This window comes from Rhinopithecus bieti, unplaced genomic scaffold (genome assembly GCF_001698545.2).
Source record: "Rhinopithecus bieti isolate Rb0 unplaced genomic scaffold, ASM169854v2 scaffold_16999, whole genome shotgun sequence".
Lineage (NCBI taxonomy): Eukaryota > Metazoa > Chordata > Mammalia > Primates > Cercopithecidae > Rhinopithecus > Rhinopithecus bieti.
Window position 1 is genome coordinate 464,244 of NW_016808939.1, and position 26,428 is coordinate 490,671.

The window sequence follows — 26,428 nt, forward strand, 5'->3', positions numbered from 1 at the left end:
TTCTAGTTTCATATAGTCTTAGAAAATATACTTGAAAGATATGATTTCAATCTTCTTAAAATTGTTAAGACTTGTTTTGGGGTCTAAATATTCTTGAGAAAGTTTTACATGTACTTGAGGAAAATGTGTTTATATGTACTCAAGGAAAATATGTTTTCTGTTGTTAGTACAATGTTTGGCATGTCTGTGCAGGTCCATTTGATCTAAAGTATGTTTGAAGTTCAATGTTTCCTTATTTGTTTTCTGTCTGGATGACCTGTTCTATGTTGAAAGTGAGGTTTGAAATCCCCAATTATAATTGTGCTCCAGTCAGTCTATGTTTACTTTCAGATCTTTTAATGCTTGCTTTATATACTTACAAGTGTATAAAGATGCTCTGATGTTGTGTGTGTGTGTGTATACATATATAGTATACACTCATATATATATGTATTTACAATTATGTCTCTTGATGGATTGACTTCTTTATCACCATATAATGACCTTTATTTTATCTCTTTTGCCCTAAAGTTTATTTTGTTTGAAATAATCATAGCTACACTTGCTCTCTTTTTGTATCCATTTGCATACAATATATTTTTCCAACTCTTCACTTTCATTCTATCACTATCCTCTAAGGTTAAGTGAGTCTTTTGTAGACAGAATTTAACTGGGTCTGTGTGTGTTTGTGTCATGGGAGTCTGTGTGAAGAGACCACCAACAGGCTTTGTGTGAGCAGCAAGACTATTTATTTCACTTGGGTGCAAGTGGGCTGAGTTCGAAAAAAGAGTCAGCAAAGGGAGATAGAGGTGGGGCAGTTTTATAGGATTTGGGTAGGTAGTGGAAAACTACAGTTAAAGGTGGTTATCTCTTGCAGGCAGGGGTGGGTATCATAAGGTGCAGGGTGGGGAGATCATGAGACTCACTGTCCGAGGGGGAAATGTCACAAGGTCGATCGATTAGTTAGGGTGGGGCAGGAACAAATCACAATGGTGGAATGTCATCTTTTGTGGTTCCTCACGCCACCCCAGTCCCACTTGAAGCAGTCCTGAGAAGCATCACCCATTATCTCTACATACCACCCCCCAAAATTTTTGATGCCCCAACACTTCACCACTATTTTGTTTTGTTTTTCTTATTAATATAAGAAGACAGGAATGTCAGGCCTCTGAGCCCAAGCTAAGCCATCATAACTCCTGTGACCTGCACATATACATCCAGATGGCCTGGAGCAACTGAAGAGCCACAAAAGATGACATTCCACCATTGTGATTTGTTCCTGCCCCACCCTAACTAATCAATCGACCTTGTGACATTCCCCCCTTGGAAAATGAGTCTCATGATCTCCCCACCCTGCCCCTTGTGACCCCCGCCCCTGCCCACAAGAGGAAACCTCCTTTAACTGTATTTTTCCACTACCTACCCAAATCCTATAAAACTGTCCCACCCCTATCTTCCTTCACTCACTCCTTTTTTGGACTCAGTCTGCCTGCACCAAGGTGATTAAAAAGCTTTGTTGCTCACACAAAGCCTGTTTGGTGGTCTCTTCATGTGGATGTGTGTGACAGTTTGTATGAGTTTGTATATATATCCATTTTGGCCACTCTATGTTTTTTGACACAATAATTTATTCCATTTACATTTAAAGTAATTACTGATAGGTAAGGAACTTACTGGTACTATTTTTAATTGTTTTCTGATAGTTTTATAAACTTTTTGTTCCTTTCCTCCTCTCTTGTTTTCTTTCTTTGTGATTTGATGACTCCTAGTGTTATTCTTTAAATATTTCCTTTTTATCTTTTGTGTATCTATTATAGGTTTTCATTTTTTGGTTGCCCTAAGACTTGTATAAAATATTTTATATTACAGTAGACTATTTTAATTTGATAAGTTAATTTTAATTGCACATATAAACTGTACACTTGTATTCTTCCTCCTCCCACATTTTATGGTTTTGATGTCACATTTTACATCTTTTTGTAATTTGTACCTCATAACAAGTTATTGTAGTTTTGTTTTTAATAGTTTTTCCTTTAACTCTTATTCTAGAAATATAATTGATTTACCTACTTCCATTATGGTATTAGAGTGTTTTGGATTTGACAATGTACTTATTTTACCAGTGAGTCTTGTACTTTTATATGTTTTCATGTTACAGCTAATGTCCTCTTCCTTCAACCTGAAGAGCAACCTTTAGCATTTTGTGTAGGGCTGGCCTAGTGGTGGTAAACTGTCTCAGCCTTTGTTTGTCTAAGAAAGTCTTTATTACCCATTTATTTTTGAAGGACAAGAATTCTTGGTATGATATTTCTGATTGGCACTTTTATTTTTCAATTTCAGGATGTTGAATTTACTATTCTACTACCTTTTGGCCTTCAAGGTTTCTGCTGAAAAATTCTTTGATAGTCTTATGGACATTCCCTTATATGTAATAATTCATTTTCTCCTTGATGCTTTCAACTTAGTCTAATTTTTAGTAATTTGATTGTAATATGTCTTTTTGTGGATCTTTTGGTGCATCCAGATGTGGAGGAAGTCAGGAGCTTCCTATTTCTACCATGTTGATGATGTCACTCTCGGTCAGCACTATCTGATGTTTCCTTAAGATTAAATTGCCATTATGAAGTTTTGCAAGAAGGTCGTAGAAATGATATTGTGCCTTTTTTATTGTAGTGCATATCAGGAGACATAGATTGTAGGTATGTCTTATTTTTAAGAGCATTAGCCGTGACTTCATTGTTAACATGGTGTCTGCTCTGTTTATCCAATATAAAGTAATTTTTTTCTATGCAATTAAAATAAGTACTTGTGAGAGATATTCTGTGTACACATCCTTTGCTTTTGCTCACTTAAAAATTGTATCCTGAAAATTACTTCGTTTAACTTCAAAGAAGTCTTCCTCATTTATTTTTTCAAACCCTCAATGTACTTAATTACATGGATATGCTGTAGGTTAATTCCACCACTCTCTTGAACCGCCTTTTTGACTCTTGCCTTTATGGATTCAAAATGGCTTTGAATTGTCTACCCTGATTTAAAGTCTATAAAAAGAAACACATTCTATTATTGGGGCTGTGAAAAAACACGCACTTCAACACATTGCTGGTGGGACTGCAAAGTGGTACAACCTTTTGGCAGTAATTTTGAAATCCTAACAAATACCTACACATCTACTTACTGTTTAACCAACAATCCCACTTCTAAGAATCTTCACTGAAAATATCATTTAAAAATCCAAAAGTACATATGCACACATTATTCGTAATTGCAAAATGTTGGAAACAATATAATAAATGTTCATACATAGGAGATTGAAAACATATAAAAGTCTAAGACTCACTGGTAAAGTGTTTTAATAGTTTTCCTTTAATTCTTATTCTAGAAATATTTTAGAAATAAATTCTTACACAGCTCTCCATTAAAGTATTTCTAGAACTCAGCAACTAGCAGACTTAACTTTTCCTAATTGGTTCAATTGCCAGCCTCTCTTCCCCATCTCAAGCGCTAGCTTACTGTCATCCTACCCTGCATTACGGTGTCCCTTTAGCATTATGAGCTGTTTGCTTTCTGCCTAATAATTTCCTTTCTTAACACGTGTTCAGCATCAGCTATATCTAGCGGTGGTGTTTACTGCTGTGATTTAAAAGAGTAAGCCATTCTCATGTCTGTGAGATTGATATGCAAATAATAGCTACATTCCAGCATTCCATGAGAGTGGGGTGAGTTCCATGAGAAAGGGGTGAAAGGTGTTATAACTCACTGTGAAAATACAGAGAAGGAGCAGAATACCTGTCTAAAAAGTGGTAGCAGTTTCTAGGAAAGGCTTCATGGCTAACATGAGACTTGTGTGGAGGTTTAATTTTCTATTTGCTTGAAAATTTTCTCCTTTCTTGCCATATCTAGGGCTTCCAATTTTTTGTAAAAAAAAAAAAATAGATTAAACATTTTGTTCATAAATTTGCCAAATGCTTTTCTCTATGAAATTATATATCAAGATCACTTTTGCTTTGTAGTTAAGTATATTAAGTACTTCAGTTAAGCACTTGCTTTTATGAAATTGTTATTATAATTATTTTTAGGAATAGAGTTTTAGTCTTTATCAGGCTGGAATGCAGTGGCATGATCATAGCTCACTGCAGCCTCCAAATCCTCAGTTCAAGCAATCCTCCCATCATAGCCTCCGAAGTAATTGGGACTATAGGTACATGACATCATGCCCAGCTAATTAAAAAAGAAAAGAAAACATTTTTTGTAGAAACAAGGTCTCACTACGTTGTCCAAGTTGTGTTTTTAAAAAACAATTACAGAAGTCAGATAATTCACATTATTATACTAGAACTATTGTTACGTAGGTTTGGTAGATTATTTACTAATAGCTTTACTATTGGTATTACTATTACTGTTGGTAGTTATAGGCATTTATATAAGAATGTAAAGTAATCAGCCAGGCATGTTGGCTCACGCCTGTAATCCCAGGACTTTGGGAGACCGAGGCAGGCGGATCACGAGGTCAGGAGATCGAGACCATCCTGGCTAACATGGTGAAATGCCGTCTGTACTAAAAAGTAAAAAAAAATTAGTCAGGCATGGTGGTGGGCACCTGTGGTCCCAGCTACTCGAGAGGCTGAGGCAGGAGAATGGCATGAACCCAGGAGGCGGAGCTCACAGTGAGCCGAGATGGCGCCACTGCACTCCAGCCTGGGAGACAGAGCCAGACTCCATCTCAAAATAAATAAATAAATAGAAAGAATATAAAATAATCACTCAGTATTTTACTTTAATACCCAATCACTTATTTTCTCATGAATTTTATGAAGGAGTTAACTTAGAACTCAATTATATTACAGAATATGCTTTTATGATTAAGCAGGTGGTAATGCTTGGACTGTAGGCTCAGTCTGTCAAAAATAAACTTCCTCCTACAATGAGAAATTAATGTGCTTGTAAGGCAACAGCAATTTGTTTATGGCCTTTTCATGCAAGGAAGACATCATTACAGGCTCCACCAATACCAGCACATCTTTGATAGAACCTTCAGCATAATTAGTTTTCAACATATTGAAATTGATAAACAACTTTCTAAGTGTCATTATATTCTATATATGTGCTCATTACATGTGTTTTGGAAGGAAGAATAAAAACTTCAAAATGTTTCTTAGTAAGTTCTCTGATTATATGAAAATAAATGGGTATTTTCTTTATCTTTATTGTGTACGGGTCTAGGAAACTGTGTGTCTGTGCGTGTGTGTATGCGTGCAATGGCACACGTGTGCTTTGGAAACTGACTCATAATTTCTAACACTTTGCAAGAAGGGAGAAGTAGAAAAGAGAGGTAACAACCTTCAGCCATTTCTGAGATAGCTAGAACTTGAAGGAAAATAATGAATCATCATGTTTAACAGAAGTTTGAGGGAGTATGGCATAGCATAATCAATTATTTTGCAGCCAGTTATCAATATCCATGTGGAAATATTAACAACGTATACTACCATTAAGCAAGATGATATTTAGTCATTCTTTTTGTTTTTTGATGAAAAGAAACACAAATGAATTGTTAGAGTGATAGAAACTTTTAAATCAAGGCCTCACCTGGTCAGCAAAGCTGATGAACTGTTCACTAGCCAACCTGCTGCTATAGGGAATGGACAAGATATAGGAGGGGATCAATTAAAAATAAGTTTTCACAACTTTGTTTGAATTGCATATGTCAAGTGTCATATAATTACTATCAGGATAAAACTATGTGCTTGACATGAAACATGCTTAAGAAAGACAATTTTCTTCCATTAGAGAGTGGCTAGGGCAATACTTTTGACTAAAGGTGAAAGAGGAAAAAAGGAAGGCCTACGAACATAGTTATTTAATCAAACAATCTTGACTTTATTTAATTTGGTAGCCATTGGACACTGAAAAGCTGCTTCTGCTAAGTCTGGAGAGTATGACTTTTTGGACTCAGGCCACAATTATACTAGCCATTTGTTGCTCACCTCCGGATCTAGGGACTCAGCTATTTTCTTTTTCTCTTAAAGGAATATCACTATTCATAGAATTCCTTGCAATCTCTTTCCTCATGACCACCTTCTGGCTAATAGCCTGTATTTTTCACAAAGAGTTCCATTTATAATGGCCATTTGCTAGGATATATATGCTATTGGGGTATAAAAATTACAAAGGTCATGAAAATCCAATAGAACTTCCTTAGATTAATTATATGTATTAATATTACCCTCTGCTCATTTGGACACTGACAAGTGTTAAATTGACTGATGTGTTTTCTCTTCTTTCATATGTCATTTTTATTTTCAGAAGTCAGTATTGGAGACACAAAAGATTGCATGGAGCATTACACATCCAGGTGTAGCCGCATCCGTAATACTGCATGCATGAGCAATGCCCTAGGAATGCCCTTTGAAAATGATTAATACAGATGCTATATTTTTAACTAGGTACTACAGAAAGAGCATGCAATATCTATTACATAAATTTAATTTTCATTTTGGGCTTTATTATCTGGCATTCTTTTCCTTGAGCATGAAGGATTAAAATAGACTGTGATATTTATAAATGTTTAACAGATCTTCCTTATAGCATGTCCTAGACCATGTTTTAACTGAACGGCTCTTTGAATGGAACCCCATCAAAGTCTAGGGCTAAAATTAATCTGCCTGAAGTACTACATGAACAGAGTGCGGTTATTTTGGGGAGGCTTGACAACGTCTTTCCTGGCATTAAAGAGGCTCGGGTTGCAGCCACCCTGGGAAGAATACAACTGAGCTGCTATATCAACTGTGCTTTCACCTTGCAAGATTCTGGACCAGATTCTGGCACAACTGTTCCTATAATCACACCAGAGGATTATGTTGTTATTATCCAGCTAAAACGAGTCATAAAGTCACTTCCTGTTAGAGATCATTATAAAGACAACTAGAAACTATCGGCGGTAGTTTGGTATACACTGAGCATTCTTCAAAGATATTTGTCAAAGTTTTCTGTATACCCTATGGTTTGCAGTTATCTTTATTTTTTTTAAAAAAAATTATTTTATTTTAAGTTTCAGGATACATGTGCAGGATGTGCAGGTTTGCTATGCAGGGAAATGTGTACCATGGTGGTTGGCTGCACCTATCAACCCATCACCTAGGTATGAAGCTCCACATGCATTAGTTATTTATCCTGATGCTCTTCCTCTCACTGCCCTTCCCTGACAGGCCACAGCGTGTGTTGTTCGTCTCTCTGTGTCTATGTGTTCTCACTGTTCGGCTCTCACTTAAAAGTGAGAACATGTGATGTTTGATTTTTTTGTTCCTGTGTTTGTTTGCTGAGGATAATTACTTCATACTTTAACCTTGTCCCTGAAAAGGACATGCTCTCATTCCTTTTTATGGCTGCATGGTATTCCATGGTATATATTTACCACCTTCTCTTTATCTAGTCTATCATTGATGGGTGTTTTGATTGATTCCGTATCTTTGTTATTGGGAATAGTGCTGCAATGAACATATGTATGCATATGTCTTTATAATAGAATAATTTATATTTCTTTGGGTATATGCTCAGTAATAGGATTGCTGGGTCAAATTGTATGTCTGGTTCTAGGTCTTTGAGGAATTGCCACACTGTCTTCCACAATGGTTGAACTAACTTACATTTCCACCAATAGTGTAAAAGTTTTCCTATTTCTCTGCAACCTCACCAGCATCTGTTGCTTCTTAACTTCTTAATAATCATCATTCTGACTGGCATGAGATGGAATCTCATTGAGGTCTTGATTTGCATTTCTCTAGTAATCAGTGATGTTGAACTTTTTTTCATGTTTGTTGGCCTAGAATTTCCTTAAGTTGATAAACAACTTCAGCAAAGTCTTAGGATACAAAATCAATATGCAGAAATCAAAAGCATTCCTATACACCAACAATAGACAAGTAGAGAGCCAAATCATGAATGAACTCCTATTCACAACTGCAACAAAGAGAATAAAGTACCTATAAATACAGCCAAAAAGGGAGATGAAGTTCTCCTTGAAGAGAACTACAAATCACTGCTCAAAGAAATCAGAGAGGACACAAACAAATGCAAAAACATTCCATGCTCATAGATCAGAAGAATCAATATTGTGAAAATGCCATACCACCCAAAGTAATTTATAGATTCAATGCTATTGCCACTAAACTACCATTGACATTCTTTACAGAATTAGAAAAACTACTTTACAATTCACATGGAACCAAAAAAGAGCCCATATAGCCAAAACAGTCCTAAGCAAAAAGAACAAAGCTGGAGGCATCATGCTACCTGACTTCAAACTATATTGCAATTTTCCTAAAAAAAAAAAAAAAAAAGTAAAAATAAAATGGGATTAGGCCTGACACGGTGGTTCACGCCTGTAATCTCAGCTCTTTGGGAGGCCAAGGCAGGCGGATCACGAGGTCAAGAGATAGAGACCATCCTGGTAAACATGGTGTAACCCTGTCTCTACTAAAAATACAAAAATTAGCTGGACGTAGTGATGTGTGCCTGTAATCCCAGCTACTCGGGAGGTAGAGGCAGGAGAATCGATTGAACCTGGGGAGGTGGAGGTTGCAAGGAGCCGAGATTGAGCCACTGCACTCCAGCCTGGCGACAGAGTGAGACTCGGTCCCCAAAAGAAAAAAAAAAAAAGGGGGGGGGGGGGGGTTAAAAAAAAAAAAAAAGGCTGTCACTAGTAAAAAAAAGGAAGAGATGGGTCTTGTAAAGCTATGTTGAAATTGGATGCTGGGTGAATGGCTAGGTTTCCTTACTAGCCAATTGTCTTAGTCAGTTTGTGCTGCTATAAAGGAATACCTGAGGATGGGTAATTTATAAAGGAAAGAGGTTTATCTGGCTCATGTTCTGCAGGCTGTACAAGAAACAGGGTGCCAGCATCTCCTGGTCAGAAAGTCAGATTGCTTCTACTCATGGTGGAGGGAGAAGGAAAGAGGTGTGGGCAGAAATCACATGGCAAGGAAGAAACAAGAGAGAGGGAAGGAGGTGCTGGACTTTTTTCAACAACCACTTCTTGTCACTCCTACAAGAATCTCATCAAGTCATTGATGAGGGATCCACCCCCATGACCCAAACACCCCCAAGCATCCCCCACCACCAACACTAGAGACCAAATTTCAACATGAGATCTGGCAGAGTCAAGCAGACCATATTTAAAGCATAGCACCAAGAGAGCAGTTTATTCTCATCTGCTTGGAGTAGGAGTGATTCAAGTTAAAAATGCATTTGTGGCACTGGAACACTTTAAGTGTATTAAACGCCAAGTGTATGTGATAATTAATGTAAAATATAATATAACATAACTTACTTACGGTTATTGACTTCTGTTTCTCCTCACTCTAAACTGTCAGCATGCAGTTTTATTTCAAATAACAATCCTTCTAGGTATGCTCAATAAAAAATAATACCCAGATGACTCACATGGAAATAAAAATTTATTCAAATTATCTCAAATTTTAGAACCTAAACTAAGATTGACATAGTTACGCATTGCTCTTGTAATTATGAGGTTGACACCAAATACACATTAATCAATCAAATAAAGAGTCTCAGTAGTCCAAGATTCACATGACTAACTGAACCACCCTTGTACAAAATCATTCATTTTTTTTCTTTCGCCAAATATGACATATACACAATCTATTGTGCTATCGTTTAATTTTATAAGAAGAAAGTAAGGTCCGAATTAGAGGCTTCTTTTGGTAAATTTTTCCACAAACATGTCTTACAATAAAGGGCATTTTCCCTTTATCTTTTATCTGTATTTCTCCAGATGATCAAATTAGTTGTAAAAAAGTATTGGTTGTTTGGAGTAAAAAGGATGAGTGCCTGGAACACATGATCCTGAAAGAGAAAAATGTTTAAATATTTACATTTCCCAGCAAGAAATATTGTACTTGACTAAAATAAACTGAGAAGTAGTTTACCAATAATGGTCTACTGTCATACTAATATTTACTTATATGAGGAAATAAGAGTTCTTAAATTTTTTACAAATGTGACATGATTTGTCACATATCTATACTCCTTAGAAGCTATCTGAGAATGTGAAATTGTTTTGTCCATACTTCTAATAGTTCCACCTCTATTTTTTCATCCCCCCCCAAAATAATAAATTGTTTTTAAATTACAAGAATGCTTTAAAAAAAATCATTTTTTTTTTTTTAATCTAGTAAGTTCTAAATTACACTTTGATGCAACCTCTGGTAAGCTCTAAAACAAACTTATAGTCTCTATTTGTTGTTTTTATTTTCACTCTGGTACTTCTACATCTTACCCCCATGGGGCAAAAAAGAACATTGAAACTTAGCACTATTTAACATACCAATTAAAAAGACACATTAAAAATTAGAATTATGGCCAGGTGCGGTGGCTCACACCTGTAATCCCAGCACTTTGGGAGCTGAGGCAGGCGGATCTCTTGAAGTTAGGAGTTCAAGACCAGTCTGGCCAACATAGTGAAACCCTGTCTCTACTAAACATACAAAAAATTAGCCAGGAATGGTGACAGATGCCTGTAATCCCAGCTACTGGGGAGGTTGAGGCAGAAGAGTCACTTGAAATAGGGAGGTGGAGCCTACAGTGAGCCAAGATGGCACCAGTGCACTCCAGCCTGGGCAACAAGAGTGAAACTCGGTCTCAAAAAAAAAAAAAAAAAAGAATTACAGTGAAATTACATTAAGAATTTTCTATTAATAACCATTCTTTTGGATAAGGCATTGTGGATAATCAATGTTTTGAAAAGGTTAGCCCTTAATTAGGAATTACATTTTAAGAGAGAACATTTATGAGAGCTCAAGAACAAGTTGATATTGGACTGCATTGAGCTGGTGTTTCTTAAGTTTGGGCTTTAGTTTCTACATTGATATCCCTGGTGACCTTTAGAGATCACCTTATTTCTCTGGACTAGCTGTTTTGTAACACCGAAAACAGGAATAACAATGTCTGTATTCTCATCTTAAAAATAAAATGGATCTAAAATAGTGGCTGGTTTATTGATTTTACTTTTCTTCATTTCCCTCTTCTTAATAATAACTATTATTCATTGCTGACTATGTGGCTAGGCATTGTTTTAAGTATTTTCATAAGTATTAAAGTTTGTAATCCTCTGCCACATGTGCTAAGGTGAGCATTAATCTCATACCTATTTCACTGATGAGAAAACTAAGCCATGGAGATGTCAAGTAACTTGCCTAAAGTCACGCAGTCCATGAGTGCCAGAGCCGGGATTCAGACCTGGTAGACTATACTGTCCATGGCTTTTATCACTACACTTACTGTCTTTTTATTATTATTATTGTAGGTAAATTTTTTGAGCTAGGTATTTTACTAGAATGTCCACTGAAGCACTATTATAGCCTTATGAATTAAATCCTAACACTACTATTACTTTACACATGAAGAGAACCAGTTACAGCGAAGTTCATTATTTGCCCAACGTCACAAAGCAGCATCAGATTGAGCTCAGAGATTTGACTCCAGGAATTGCATTTCCTGGACTGCTGCACAAATATATTTCATTAAACAGCAGAATTCACTTGTTTATGTTCTGCTTCCCTTTACAAGGATTTGAGATGGCTTCAAAACATGTTGCATGTTGATTAAGAAGAAGGCATTAGTTTTGGATAGTTGTTGCAAATGTAAATGTGGAAGTAGCATGACATGGTTCAATAACCAGTGGAACTGAGAGACACGGGTAAAGATATAGTAGTAACACAGTTCCATCCCAACTGCCTGTAAACTGACGGCTGTGACACTTGCCTTGTCAAGAGTCATGCACATGACTTCAACTCACATTCAGTTGGCCAGAACTAGTTGCATGACCTCAATTTGACTGTGAAGAAAAAAGGAAGGTATAACATGTGTTTAGAAAGGAGAGAGGAACCAGGAATGATGAGTATTAGTGATTTCTAGGATACTTCATCTCTATTATAAGAAAAAATAATACCCATCTCTTAGTTGATTGCTTGAATTTAATGTATATGACATTTAATGTATGGTACATATAGTAAGTTGACATCAACTCTAGTTCACGTTTCTCTTGAAATGTATCTATTCAAAAATGCATAATTACTTAGGGAAGCCAACTAGTTAAGATACTTGGGTTTAAAGTTTATTTTTTCATTTCTTCATATGACTTTTACTATGCCTCATAAGCTTCTATAAGTAACAAAATTAATTACATTTATTTGGTATTTACTATGGTCCAGACACCATGTGTTAACTCATTTCATCGTCACACTGGCTCTATGATGTGAGCACGATTTATTATGTCTATTTAGTGTATGAGAGTACTATCAACTGGATCATTTGTTTGAATTACTGTGAATAAAGCTGTAAAAAGAGAAGATAATTCTACAGCACATCTTGAAAACTTCAGTAATACTGTTATTGTTAACCTATTGTAAAGATCTGAAAAAAAAATCAGCATGTAGTGGACATTTACTACATGATAAACACAGTGCTCCTGCTTTAAATGTGTGTTGCATGTAACCTTCACATAAATTCTCCTGGATAAATACATTAAGCTACATTTGACAGATAAGAAAGATAAGGCATATAAGACTTCAGACCTAGAAATATGTGTATTTGTACATTTAAGGATGAACGGGATGGTTGATGATTAAAATATATTAAAAATGTATTCCCCAAGGATGTCTTTGAAAGAGTTGAATATGGATGTGATGGTGTTTATTGGTTGTTGCGATTTAAAAAACATCTTTCCACCTACAACGGTTTGCTTTGCCATTTTAAATCAAGTTGAACCATACATTCATTTGTCTTAATTTTACTTGCTAAGCTTTTAACTGGGACATAGAAATTAGGTAAAGATATTAAGTAGAATAATGACAACAGATATTCATATACAATTGAGGAGAAAAAATAATTACTATTCAAAGGGACTATTCCGATTTGTCTTGTCCCAGGAGGGATGACATATATATAGTATACAGCGAAAGCTTAAGATGTTCTTTTTGAAGTGTTCGTTGACTTAATCATTAATAAAAGTTTCATGAAGCCAAGTTATAATTCATGAAATACTTTTAAAACACAGAATTAAACAGTTGATATTATTTTCTGTAAAAACGTGTGCTAGAAAGAGTGAAAATGTTGCCTTTCATTATATCAACCTTCATATCAGCTATTAGATTTAAAATAATGTCAAATAGAATAAGCTACAAGGAGCTCATATTATCATTTATTTATATCTTCATACCACTTTAAATGTTCTAGATTTTTAAATTTTCTTACTTCATCTGAGCAATGTATGATATGGGCTAGTACTTTTTATTCATCATGAACAAAAGATAAGAGAAATAAATGTTAATTGATGCACTGAATATTTTAAATTCAAAGAAAACACTGGACTAATCGTGTATGCACACATGTGTTTGTGCATGCACATGTGCACACTTGTGTCTGGCAGAACAAGCACATTACTTATGATGGCTTGTACGTGTGGCTCATTCTCCACTTTCCCCCCAAGTTATTAGAAATCTCTAAAAGTAGACTGTGTATGGAGCCCTTAATAATCTATTGCATATAGCTAACAATGACACTTCATTAATTTTATATAAAAAAATTCATCAAAATGTTTGTTACAAAATGTGTATTTATTCCTGCAATTCTGTAAATATGCTCTAAATAAACTATCACTAGCCTATAAGGATCTTCAATGCTTATGAGTTACTTTTCACATCATCAGTTTCATGTAAAATAAAATACTGTAAAATGTATACACAGAATAAAGTACTCTTAGCAGCTGTTTCATTAGTTAGAACATTTTTGCTAATAATTTTGATATTTTGGTTCGATGGATTTTTTCTATTAAATGATTGGCAGAAATACAGAGTTTGAGTTGGGTCACATATCATTTTGATCAATATTAAAATGTTTCATGTTTATTTTAAACTTAGCTTTTTTCCCTCAATAGTATTAGGCAGAATTACCATCCCCGAGAGGCACAACAATAAAGAATCATTAATTTCCATATTAGATTTTGGCATAAAAGGAACACTTGCTATTTTATTTGTATGTTTCTTCTACTCATTTTCTCTAATGTTTCAGTTTTCAGTCTGCTGTGATTCCGAATGTCTTGTAATTTTTGAGTTGCATGTGTGCTTTCTAAATAACACAGATGAGAAAGATAAGAGACTATTATAGACTGTATTGTATGACTTTATGCCTATCAATCAGATTCCAATTTAAGAAAGAACAAACTGTTGAGATACTTGGATTCTTTTTAATTAAAATGTTAAGATTTGGGGTTTCTATCAAGGACTCTTGTTGGGGGATCAAAATACCTCGTTTCTTATTCAAATTAAACCTAGTAAATATCTTTCTTTGGTTTATTCCAATGGAGATGATAGCCATATTGTATTATGGGCTAGAAATAAATATATTGCCTGCCTTTACACTTCATAGTTAGTTTGTTCATTAATGAATATCTAGTGTGTAGAATACTGTCTGATTTACAGTAGCTGTCCAATATTTATATTTTGGGGGGATAAATGTATAGGTATAATTGTATTGTATGAAAATATTTAAAATGAATTAAATGATGATGAAAAGATCTAATATACATTACAAATAGAATTTTATACACACACAAATATATATTGTATACAAATAATTTACATAAAGTTTTATAGTGTAATCTTTTTTTATATTCTATTTGCTGTTGATTTAACTGCTTTCTTGGGAGTCTAAGAGACACTTCTTTAGAAAAACAGCCTAACTTCAACATTACTGTATTTGTTATGTTACATTCATTTGCTAAACCTCTGCATATGATTTGTTTTTGTCTCTTCCCAATCAGTTATATTTATATACATTTGTTAAATAGACAAGGCTATCTGACCACTCTTCAAAATGCTGTTGCTATAGAAATTTAGCCAAATATGTTAAGTATGACACCATAAAAGTGGGTTTTAAAATACAGTCTTGACAAAAATATGATCCATTTTACAATATTATGACAAATAAAACAAACCATCACCAACAAAAAAATCATTTTAACACACATTGAAAATAATATTTAAGATTCCAAGAGCTCTAATTTTGAAATTCTAAAATTTCAGGAAACTCCCCTAGCTAGATTGTGATGCATTCATTTTGAAAATCAAAGACTCGATTAAGAAGCCTTCATGCTACTATGTGTATTCCGGAAAAACCATTGAGGAACAGTTCAATTTGGTTATAAGATTCTTTATTTTGTAAACTATACATAAACAGTAAAAAAGAAAATGCATTATACTTTAAATATTACATAAACTCAACATTAAAGTTTGTATTGAGTGTGTATAAATTAAATTGAAATAATTCATCAATTTTGCTTTCAATGAATTGTATACTGGGAAATCAGTTTACCCACTGTTGAAATTAAAGATACCAATATGTAACATTCAACAGGATTTTCCATTTTTATTATGGGCACAAAACCATTGTTCTGATATAGTTAAAAGTGATGGTGTGCCAAAATGTCTACACAATTAATTAACATGCTAACTTAAATACAGAGGTTAAAGTAATTTTTGCTACAGTTAAATCTTAAATGCTACTCTACACAATAATCATAAACAAGTCCACATGGCAATTATGTAACAATAGAAAAAAAGGAAGAAACATATCCCATTTTCTTCATTCCAGCAGCAGTACCTTTACTGTTATTAATCTGTTAATTAGGTGTGCTTATATATTGCGTAATATACTATATTGGTATGCATGCTAAAATCTTTCTATTTCTATTTTTGCAAGGCACCATACAATACGTTCTCTAGGTTTCGGCACAACTAACAAAATAGCATAGGTCTAAGATTAAATGCAAATTTTATCTAAAATGGGAAATAAAATGAAAATTAAGAATTTAAAATTTGACCTTGGGGCAAATGACAAACTTTGTAAAAATACGGTTTAAATCAATCTTTCCCTTTGTCTTCCTAATTTAAATTCTGAAACCTAAGTTGCTGGTCAGAAAGATAAAGAAATCTAGAAAGTCAAATAAATCATGTTATTAAAGAGTATTTTTAAAAATCTGCATGAGACTGCCATCCAAATTAAAATACACATTGGAAAGAACAACTAAATTTTTAACTTTCAGAATCCATGGTTTTCCATACTTGCCATTTTGTAAAATGTACTATGAGATCCAGAATAATTTCATAGTTAAAAACACCACTATTAATGTAAACACAATGGAGGACTCTACAATTGTCACTTTGTTTTTCTTGCCTTGTGGTATCTCTCTGTTATCCTGACTCGTCTAGGTCTAGCAAGATGCTACTTTGGAAATGCAATTAAAGCATGCATATTTTTCTTAAATCCTCAGGACCCAGGTCATTAATAATTTATTCATTTTAAATTTCACTTAGAATTATCTTTCAAAAAATTAACATGTACGATCCCAAGCACTGGCTGTCATTTCGCTTATGGAAGATTTACGAAGTTTGTTCTCCTGAAAAATTTATTATAGTAGCACTTCAAAACTTTATTTTCTCTGACTAGACTGCATATGTATTTTCTTGTTGTGTAAGGAATATAAAAACTTAAAGCAAATCATTCTTATTTAAACATAAAGTTCTATAACTTTAGCTGCAATTTTCAAATAATTATACAAAATATATGTGAAGTTTAGAATCATTTTGTTATTGGGGAAGAAGATAATTTTAAATAGGCTATCATTTTTGTAAATATTAGAAATGTAGAATTTATTGATTTCAACTGTCATCAATCAAATGTATCCATCATGATCATCACCACCATCATCATCATCCCCTTCATCTTCATCATCATCTTCAATTTCTTCTTCATCATTCATAATATCGTCTTCATCATCCTCATCATCAGTCCATTCATGGAAATCTCCACTAGCAAAATCTCCAGAGATCTCAAAATCTATAGCTTAAAAAAAGTGAACATAAACATTACCTTTATTTGACTGAATAGTGTTAATTAATGAAAGACAAAATCCTTACGAAAATTAAGAATAGTTTTTAAAAAGTAATTGCTTTTCTATCTTATTTATCAAAGATAAGGAAAGATCCATTTTCTGGAAAGTTACCACATGTTAAAAATCTATCATTTGTTAAAATGTATGTGCTAAAAGCAGAATCATTATCGAGATGTGTTATGCAAGATTGATCTCAGCCCAGTTTTTATAGAAGTTCATGTCAGACTGTGCATTTTAATTTAAAATTTCTTCTACAAGTGTGACAGAAAAAGTGTCCCACCAAATATGCCCATTTCCTAAACTCCAGAACCTATAAATATGTTACCTTACATGAAAAAGTGACTCTGCAAATACGGCTAAGTAAAGGAATTTGAACTGGAGAGATTATCCTGAATTATCCAGGTGGATCCAAATTGTCACTTAGGTTCTTAAAATAAGAAAATGTTTTCCAGATAGAGTGGGAAGGAGCTAGGACTACAGAGGAATGATCAGAGACGCAATGTTGTCGGCTTAAGATTAGAGGAAAGAGTCCATGAACCAAGGGATGCAAGCTGCCTCTAAGAGGTGAAAAGGGCAAGGAAATAGATTTTCCCCTAAAGCCTCCAGAGAGGAGCACCCTCCTGCTGACATCTTAATGTTGAGCTTAGTGAGACCTGTGTTGAACTTCTGAAGTAGGGAACTGTAGGATAAACGTTTGTTGTTTTAAGCCACTAAGTGGGAATTTGTTACTACAGCAACAGAAAACTAATATTTTACAAAATATTTTAAAAATAACTATTAGGCCGGGCATGGTGGCTCAAGCCTGTAATCCCAGCACTTTGGGAGGCTGAGACGGGCGGATCACGAGGTCAGGAGGTCAAGATCATCCTGGCTAACACGGTGAAACTCCGTCTCTACTAAAAAACACAAAAAACTAGCCAGGCGAAGTGGCGGACACCTGTAGTCCCAGCTACTCGGGAGGCTGAGGCAGGAGAATGGCAGTCAGTAAACCGAGGCGGAGGCTTGCAGTGAGCTGAGATCCGGGCCACTGCACTCCAGCCTGGGCGACAGAGCGAGAACTCCATTCTTCAAAAAAAAAAAAAATAACTCTATATAATATAATTAACTATTAATAATTTATGGAGGGCAATAATGCACATACATCTTAGCACTCACCGCGTATTGACTTTTCAACTTCTCCAATGCTGGTGTGGATTTATTTTCTATTCTTTCTAATATTTTATTCTTATAATTCTTTTGTATCTAATTATAACAAATCCAATTGATGTAATTCAAGGTTTATAAATTGGTTGATCTCACAAGACAACACAATAAAATTCCCATCTTAACTGAAGAAAATATTGTTTCATTCTCCAACTTCATCTGCTGTATTAGTTATGAAATGTTAAGAAAATTCAGATGTCCACGTTCCGAAAACAATGTTCCTGTTCACTTAAGGAACTCATCTCCATATAATTTTTATTTACAACATAAAAAAGTTATGTATCCATCATTGTCATCAATGACAACTGAAGTAATTTAAAATGCAACTACTTTACAGTACGTATTACAAAGATGTGTTCCCTATATGTAAAATTTATGTAAGACAGCTACTGAATCCTCTTTCTTCCTACTTAAATCTAATTGCATTGGCCAGGTCAGCAAACAAAACTAAGCTATTAAAAATGTTATGAACAAATGGATTCAGAGCAGGAATTTAAAGATTAAATGAGATTACTTTTATTGTTTATCTTTTTTTCTTAACAGTCTTAGTTTATTAGTCTAAAATTTGCTTGAAGAATACATCTAAATACTTTCTAAAATGCAAGACTAAAAGTACTTTATTTTCATTTTTGATCATGTATATTAATTGAAACACAATGAATTAATTCCTGGGGTGTGTGTGTGTGTGTGTGTGTGTGTGTGTGTACAATGAAGTGGCTTTTGTCATGAAAACTGTCTATAATACAAACAAAATTGACACTTGCATTCTAGAAAAATGTTTTATGAAGTACAAATGGTACCACAATGGAAACTTTAAAATGCATGTATGTTATGTTCAACTAATTGTTACATTCTATTTTAAACATATATATAAAAAATGCATGCTCCTATAAAAGAATTTGAATATTAACTATAATTCCCTTTAAACAATGAAATTACATTTTCCTCACTCAAGTACAAGGAAACATGCTCATATAGCTGTAATTTATGAACTTTTACTTTAAAAAGGTTTGTATTTCTTTGGCTGGTTAACCCACATATTCCCTAAGTCACCATCTCCAGAGGTATTCAGACAAAAGGGTGTCATCTGAAGACATGATAAATAGAGTTTATTGACTTGCAGTAGGATGAATGAAAAAGGTCTGCTTCAGCTGAGAGGAAAAGAAGTACCTCAACCACTTTCTGAATTTGAAGTAGGAAAGGAACCCAGCTTTTAATTAATCTCTCTAGAAAATCTAAATTATGCAATGACCACTTATTATCTATCCAAGTTTTTAACATGCTAGGAGTAAGTTTTTTGTCACTTCCTCCACCCTATATATTCTATAGTCTTTGCATAGAGTAAGTCCTGATTAAATGCTTGAACAAATGAATGAGGCTCTAAAGCACTTAATTCTGTGCTTGGGAAATTATGAAATAAGTAACCCTTCTCCTTACCACAATCTGCAACACCATTTATTCTGGATCCCATGACTTCATTTCCATATCTGTCAACACACCAGCACTGTCCAACACTGCCATGGCATTGTGTTGGCTTATAGTAACCGTCTTCATCACACAGGGGGATATACTGTCCTGTTGAAACAACACACAGGCACACAAACACACACATGTAGTTTATGAATAAGCTGTGATCCTTTTTGATAGGCACCAAATTATGCATTAATGCATTAAAGACATACACATATGGAGTGTCCACTATATTCCAGGATAGATACCAGTGATGCCTCAGAAGAAATCAGGGAAGTCTTTTCTGTCATGGAGCTGGCCATTGCCACAGTGAATTGCTTATAGTTCATGGATTCATTTCCTTTGTTAAGCAAATTACTATTTCATTAGTTCTCACTGTGCAAAGGGTAGTGTTTCAGAGGCACAATACAGAATTAACATCTGATTAGTGCCATGCTTATATTAAATCACCCAGACCACTTAGCATGGCAGACGACCTGTCACCATCTGCCTCCATCACCGGCAACTTTCTACTTTCATTTCCCCAAATGTTCATTCCTATATTCCAAGCTCTTTCCAAATCAAGCTCTCTGTTTTGCCCAAATTAAATGCTGTTTTGTCTCTTTACACATTATTTATGTCAACTAGAATCTCTCTCTTCTCTCTTCCATTTTAAGATGTGACTTAAATGTGACCCACAATCTAAAGTCATCTTTTCAAGTGAAAGATTCCTGATTACTTCTTCCGTTCTCTGTGTATGTGTGTATGTGTGTGTGTGTGTGTGTGTGTGTGTGTGTTGACTGTCCCTGCGTACTTTCACCACTATATTTTGACATCATCTATAGTTAGAAGTATTTAGGTTCTCTTCATTTTCATTGTTGTATGAACATCTCAAACCCATGGTCTAGAGGGAACACAGTCTATTGGGAATAGTAGAACAGATAGACAAATTTATTTATTTATTTATTTACTGAGACAGAGTCTTTCTCCGTTACCCAGGCTGGAGTGCAGTGGCATGATCTCGGCTCACTGCAACCTCTGTCTCCCAGGTTCAAGTGATTCTCCTACCTCAGACTCCTGAGTGGCTGAGATTACAGGCGTGTACCACCACACCGGGCTAATTTTTGTGTTTTTAAATAGAGATGGGGTTTCACCATGTTGTCAAGACTGACTTCGAACTCCTGACTTCAAGTAATCCTTCCACCTCAACCTCCCAAAATACTGGGATTACAGGCATGAGCCATCGTTCCCGGCCAGAGACTTATTTTTATATCTATAAAATCTAACATACTCCATGGCACAATGCTTATGACAAATGCTTAATTAGTCATTTAAAAGTGAAATCATGTTCTTTATAAGTACTCCAACCAGAATTTAAGTTCTAGGAGATAATTTTCTTTTATTTTCTGACTATTTTTTCTTCTGTGACCAGAAGCATGATAGTTATTGGTGAATTGAAATAAATAAATAAATAAATAAATAAATAAATAAATAAATGGATAAAAGACAAAACTTAGTCTTGTAACCATATGGCATCAAAATTTCACTATCTCAAAAAGTTTGAAAATTGTTATATGCAAATTATTAACAGTTAAAAAACTATATTTATTCAAATAGCTGAACTGCTAATCTTTCAATGAGATATACAGAATATCATTAACTACAGAACACTTTCTATGGATTCAAGGCCAGAAAAAAATAAGGGAAAAAATTCAACGTTGTTACATCTACAGCTTTTACAACTACCATGATTTGACATATTTGACATATACATGTTATGATGTATAGTTAATGTGACCATAATTGATACTTTATGCCAGTAAAGTTGGTTGATGTCTCCAGTTTTAGCATAATTCTTAAGAGTACTCTCTTTTCCTTTCAAAGACTGAATCTCTAAATCAGGACATATGGCACCATACTCGCATATAACAGGTGATCAATTTCAGACGCATATAATACCCCACCCAAATTAGAAGAAATGCTTAAAGCCTTTAGTGTTCTCTATAAAAATTTTCATTTACATTATGAAAGAATAATGAAGGTAACTCTTCCCAAATGGGCACAAAACATTTTTTTATACCTTCAAATAATCAAAACCTGTATTCTAACAGATTTTTGTTACTAATAGACCTTAAGTAGAAAATACTTTTAAGTTGAATTTCAATGGCTTTCTTTATAGTACATGGCTAAACTTTGATTTGCCAAGACAAACCTATATATGAACGTATTGTTATTATTATTATTTTTTTGAGATGGAGTCTTGCTCTGTTACCCAGGCTGGAGTACAGTGGCACCATCTTGGCTCACTGCAACATCTTCCTCCCTGGTTCAAGCAATTTTCCTGCTTCAGACTCCAGAGTAGCCGTGATTACAGGCATACACCACCATGCCAGGCTAATTTTTGTATTTTCAGTAGAGGTGGGGTTTTGCCATATTGGCTAGGGTGGTCTCAAACTTCCGACCTCAGGTGATGTGCCTACCCTGGCCTCCTAAAGTGTTAGGATTACAGGTGTGAGTCACTGTGCCCAGCCAGAATGTATTATTTTCATTTGTGAGCTGTGATATCTCCTGCATCTTGTAACAGGGTTAAAACAAACATGACACATTGTAGCCTTTATCATTAGTAATTTTCACACCTAAAAATGTTTTATTACAAAACACTAAATTTTTAATTCTGTACAATGGCCACTGAAACAAGGATTTGCAAGTAATGTGAAAAATCCTCTTATTTAAACATAATATATTGTAATTACAAAGATGGTAAGTCAAAATATAAAACAGATTAATCAGATCCAGAGACATTAGAGTTATGTGCCACTAAATATACAAGTATGTTAATACACGTGAAAATAAATATTGCATATGTGGTGTCACACTTTGGATTCCAAAATAGAAAAAGAAGAACAGTGGCAAAACTGGTGATATCCAAATAAACTCTGAAGCTCACTTAATAGGACTACAGCAATGCTAATTTCTTAGATTTTTACAAATGTTTCATCATTATTTGGCACATGCATGATGTTATATTTAGGGGAAGCTGGGTGAAGAATGTTTGGAAGCTATGTACCTTTGTCACCATTTTTATAAATTTAAAACTATTCCAAAATAGTTTACTTAAAATTGTATGGTTATATGAATAAACCACTCATATGTAATAGTTTAATGATCTGTTTATATCCAAACATTCAAATATTTCAAGGCTTTGAATAACATCTGAAATATCTATCTATCTACTTATACATTTATTTATTAAAAGTAGGGTAGTAAAAAATACTAATGAAAAATACTAACAAGTCTGTTCAAATTTCCCTGAGGTACTCAGAGCACCTTTTCACCCAATTTATAAAACTACTTGCTTTAAATAGCACACATACATATATATATATATTTGCCATCAACTCTTAAATCTTAACCATAGAATTAGAACTGAATTTTCTGCTGATGTTTTAACTTTAGCATTGCTTAAATCTCTCTTTTTACTTAATAACTTTCAAAATGAACATTATATTAGGGTAATAAAACAGACATAATATCTTTCAATAGGTAAGGTAATAAAAGTAAGTTTAATGGCTTTCAAAAAGTTCATAAATTTTGTTGCTGAAATTTAGTGCAGTCTATCTTTGTTGGATTAATATTGATTTCATGTTGCTGTTTCCCTGGGGTTATTTATGTAAGAAATAAAGCCTTCAGAAGAATGATCTATTACTCACCTAGGAGCTTCTTTACCCCTTGCCGCTTCTGAATATTGCTGAGCTCCGTCTGGCAAGGTGGGTCTGCAATGACATTAAAAATGTTACTTAGAGGATTGTAGTTAAACAAAGGAAGTGTAATTTCTATGTTATCAAACTTCACTTGGTCTTTGCGTGCCTTCAGAAGACGCATATTACATATTAATTGGTTTACTTATGAAGATACATTCATATAGGTACATACATGTGTCTATATATCATCTATCTAGCTATCATCTATTTATCTATCTATCTATCTATCTAATATCTATCTACATATAGAGAGAGAGCACTCATGCTACTTTCCTAATTGTCAATATATATATCACCTTGGTTTTCCTCAGAATGCCTGGATCGAATTTTTTAAAAGTATAAAAGATACTTATATGATGAAAAAAACTTCTTATTTACTTTTAAAAGGTCAATCAAGTCAGAAATGTGAATTCAACTAATTGACTGCTGCTGAAGCAATTAACTGATTATGTTTTCCCCTCATTTAAAAGTTTCTATGATATAGACAAATAGCTTTGTGTTATAAAAGTAATGTATGAAAAAGTTAATGCTTCTTTCCAGCTATATTAAAGATCTTATTATAAATTTTAATATTGTATAATGTTAAAAGATATTGGTCTTTTAGTTTCATCCATATATGCAATTTAGGAACAGGATATAATATAAAATTATTTCTGATAAGCCATTATTTAAAAATAAGCTGAAAACATTTAAATCAATTTGGAAATAATCTTTGCCTGTTTTCAAACTTAACCACTGGACGGAGGACATTCGTAGAGAAATGTAAAATTCTAAATAGTCACAATATAGTTTGTCTTATATTTACTATTGGCCCGTCGCATCTGTGAGTTCTGCACTTATAGATTCAACCAACTGCTAATTGAAAATTTTCAAAAAATAAAAAAATATAGAGATGGTTTAAAGTATATAAGAGGACGTGTGTAGGTTATATGTCAATACTTTGCCATTTTATAGAAGGGATTTGAGTGACTTGATTTTAGTGTTCACAAATTGTCCTGACATCGATACCCCTTGGATATCAAGAGATAACTGCATATAATTATATACATATATAATATGTAAAATATGTAGTCTTATCTGAAAGCGGTTTAATGCATTTTGTATTCACAGTCTAAAAACTTACTGTTAATGCTTGCTATATAAAAGTGGCATTATAAAATATTAAAACTGCAAAATAATATACTATTTCTTATTGTCCTGTGGTACAACTTTTCAGTAAAAAGGCAAAGTATAATTAATTTAAATGATTTTAAAAGTATATAATATATTGAATTCAAAATATTCAATTATTACATTTTATGTAAAAAAATGGAATAAAGAATGAGATAGTTGCTTAACATATATTTTGTAGTTTAATATGTGAATTTAATCTTGCAAAATCTAAAAAAAAAATCATCTTACAGAATCTAAAATGGAAAGAAAGAGAATCATTCCAAGATGGCCAAATAGGAACAGCTCCAGTCCACAGCTCCCAGCGTGAGCGACGCAGAAGGTGGGTGATTTCTGCATTTCCAACTGAGGTACCACATTCATCTCATTGGGACTGGTGAGAAAGTGGGTGCTGCCCACAGAGTGTGAGCCAAAGCACGGCAGGGCATCGCCTCACCAGGGAAGCACAAGGAGTGAGAGAATTTCCTTTCCTAGCCAAGGGAAGCCATGACAGACGGTACCTGGAATATTGGGACACTCCCACCCTGATAATGTGCTTTTCCGATGGTCTTAGCAAATGACACACCAGGAGATTATATCCTGCGCCTGGTTTGGCGGGTCCCATGACGAAGGAGCCGTGCTCACTGCTAGCATGGCAGTCTGAGATCGAACTGTGTGAGGCAGCAGAGAGGCTTGGGGAGGGGTGTCCACCATTGCTGAGGCTTGACTAGGTAAACAAAGCAGCCAGGAAGCTCGAACTGGGTGGAGCCCACTGCAGCTCAACAAGGCCTGCCTGCCTCTGTAGATTCCACCTCTGGGGGTGGGGCATAGCTGAACAAAACATAGCAGAAATTTCTGCCGACTTAAACATCCCTTTCTGACAGCTTTGAAGAGAGCAGTGGTTCTCCCAGCATGGAGTTTGAGATCTGAAAACAAAGAGACTGCCTCCTCAAGTGGGTCCCTGACCCCCGAGTAGCCTAACTGGGAGACATCTCCCAGTAGGGTCTGACGGACACCTCATACAGCCAGGTGCCCCTCTGAGATGAAGCTTCCACAGGAAGGATCAGGCAGCAACATTTGCTGTTCTGCAGTCTCCACTGATGATACCCAGGCAAACACAGTCTGGAGTGAATCTCCAGCAAACACCAACAGACCTATAGCTGAGGGTCCTGACTGTTAGAAGGTACACCAACAAACAGAAAAGAATAGCAGTAACATCAACAAAAAGGACATTCACACCAAACCCCTATATGTAGGTCACCATCATCAAAGAACAAAGGTAGATAAAACCACAAAGATGGGGAGAAACCAGAGCAGAAAGCCTGAAAATTCTAAAAGCCAGAGCGCCTCTTCTCCTCCAAAGGATCTCTCTCAGCTCCTCACCAGCAACAGAACAAAGCTGGACAGAGAATAACTTTGACGAGTTGACAGAAGTAGGCTTCTGAAGATCGGTAATAACAAATTCCTCTGAGTTAAAGGAGGATGTTTGAACACACCACAAGAAAGCTAAAAACCTTGAAAAAAGATTGGACGAATGACTAACTAGAATAAACAGTGTAGAGAAGACCTTAAATGACCTGATGGAGCTGAAAACCATGGCACAAGAACTATGCAATGCATGCACAAGGTTTAGCAGCCAATTTGATCAAGTGGAAGAAAGGATATCAGTGATTAAAGATCAAATAAATGAAATGAAGTGAGAAGAGAAGTTTAGAGAAAAGAGTAAAAGAACAAAGCCTCCAAGAAATATGGGACTATGTGAAAAGACCAAATCTACGTCTGATTGGTGTACCCGAAAGTGATGGGGAGAATGGAACCAAGTTAGAAAACACTCTTCAGGATATTATCCAGGAAAGCTTCCCCAACCTAGCAAGGCAGGCCAACATTCAAATTCAGAAAATACAGAGAACACCACAAA

General features: G+C 34.7%; 1 protein-coding gene across 3 annotated transcripts in view; it reads right to left on the bottom strand.

Annotated features, from left to right (window-relative positions):
* Positions 1-15,191: 15,191 nt before the first annotated feature.
* SPOCK3 (SPARC (osteonectin), cwcv and kazal like domains proteoglycan 3) overlaps positions 15,192-26,428 on the bottom strand; it is a 506,317-nt gene continuing 495,080 nt past the window's right edge. For 2 of the 3 annotated variants that reach the window (XM_017887898.1, XM_017887896.1), the window contains 3 exons: positions 23,311-23,373; positions 19,589-19,726; positions 15,192-16,899 (listed from right to left, as the gene is read on the bottom strand). In XM_017887898.1, the coding sequence (XP_017743387.1) occupies positions 16,730-16,899; positions 19,589-19,726; positions 23,311-23,373 (371 nt within the window). In that variant the 3' untranslated portion in view covers positions 15,192-16,729. The remainder of the gene's footprint in view (positions 16,900-19,588; positions 19,727-23,310; positions 23,374-26,428) is intronic. The other variant, XM_017887897.1, reaches the window with a different exon arrangement.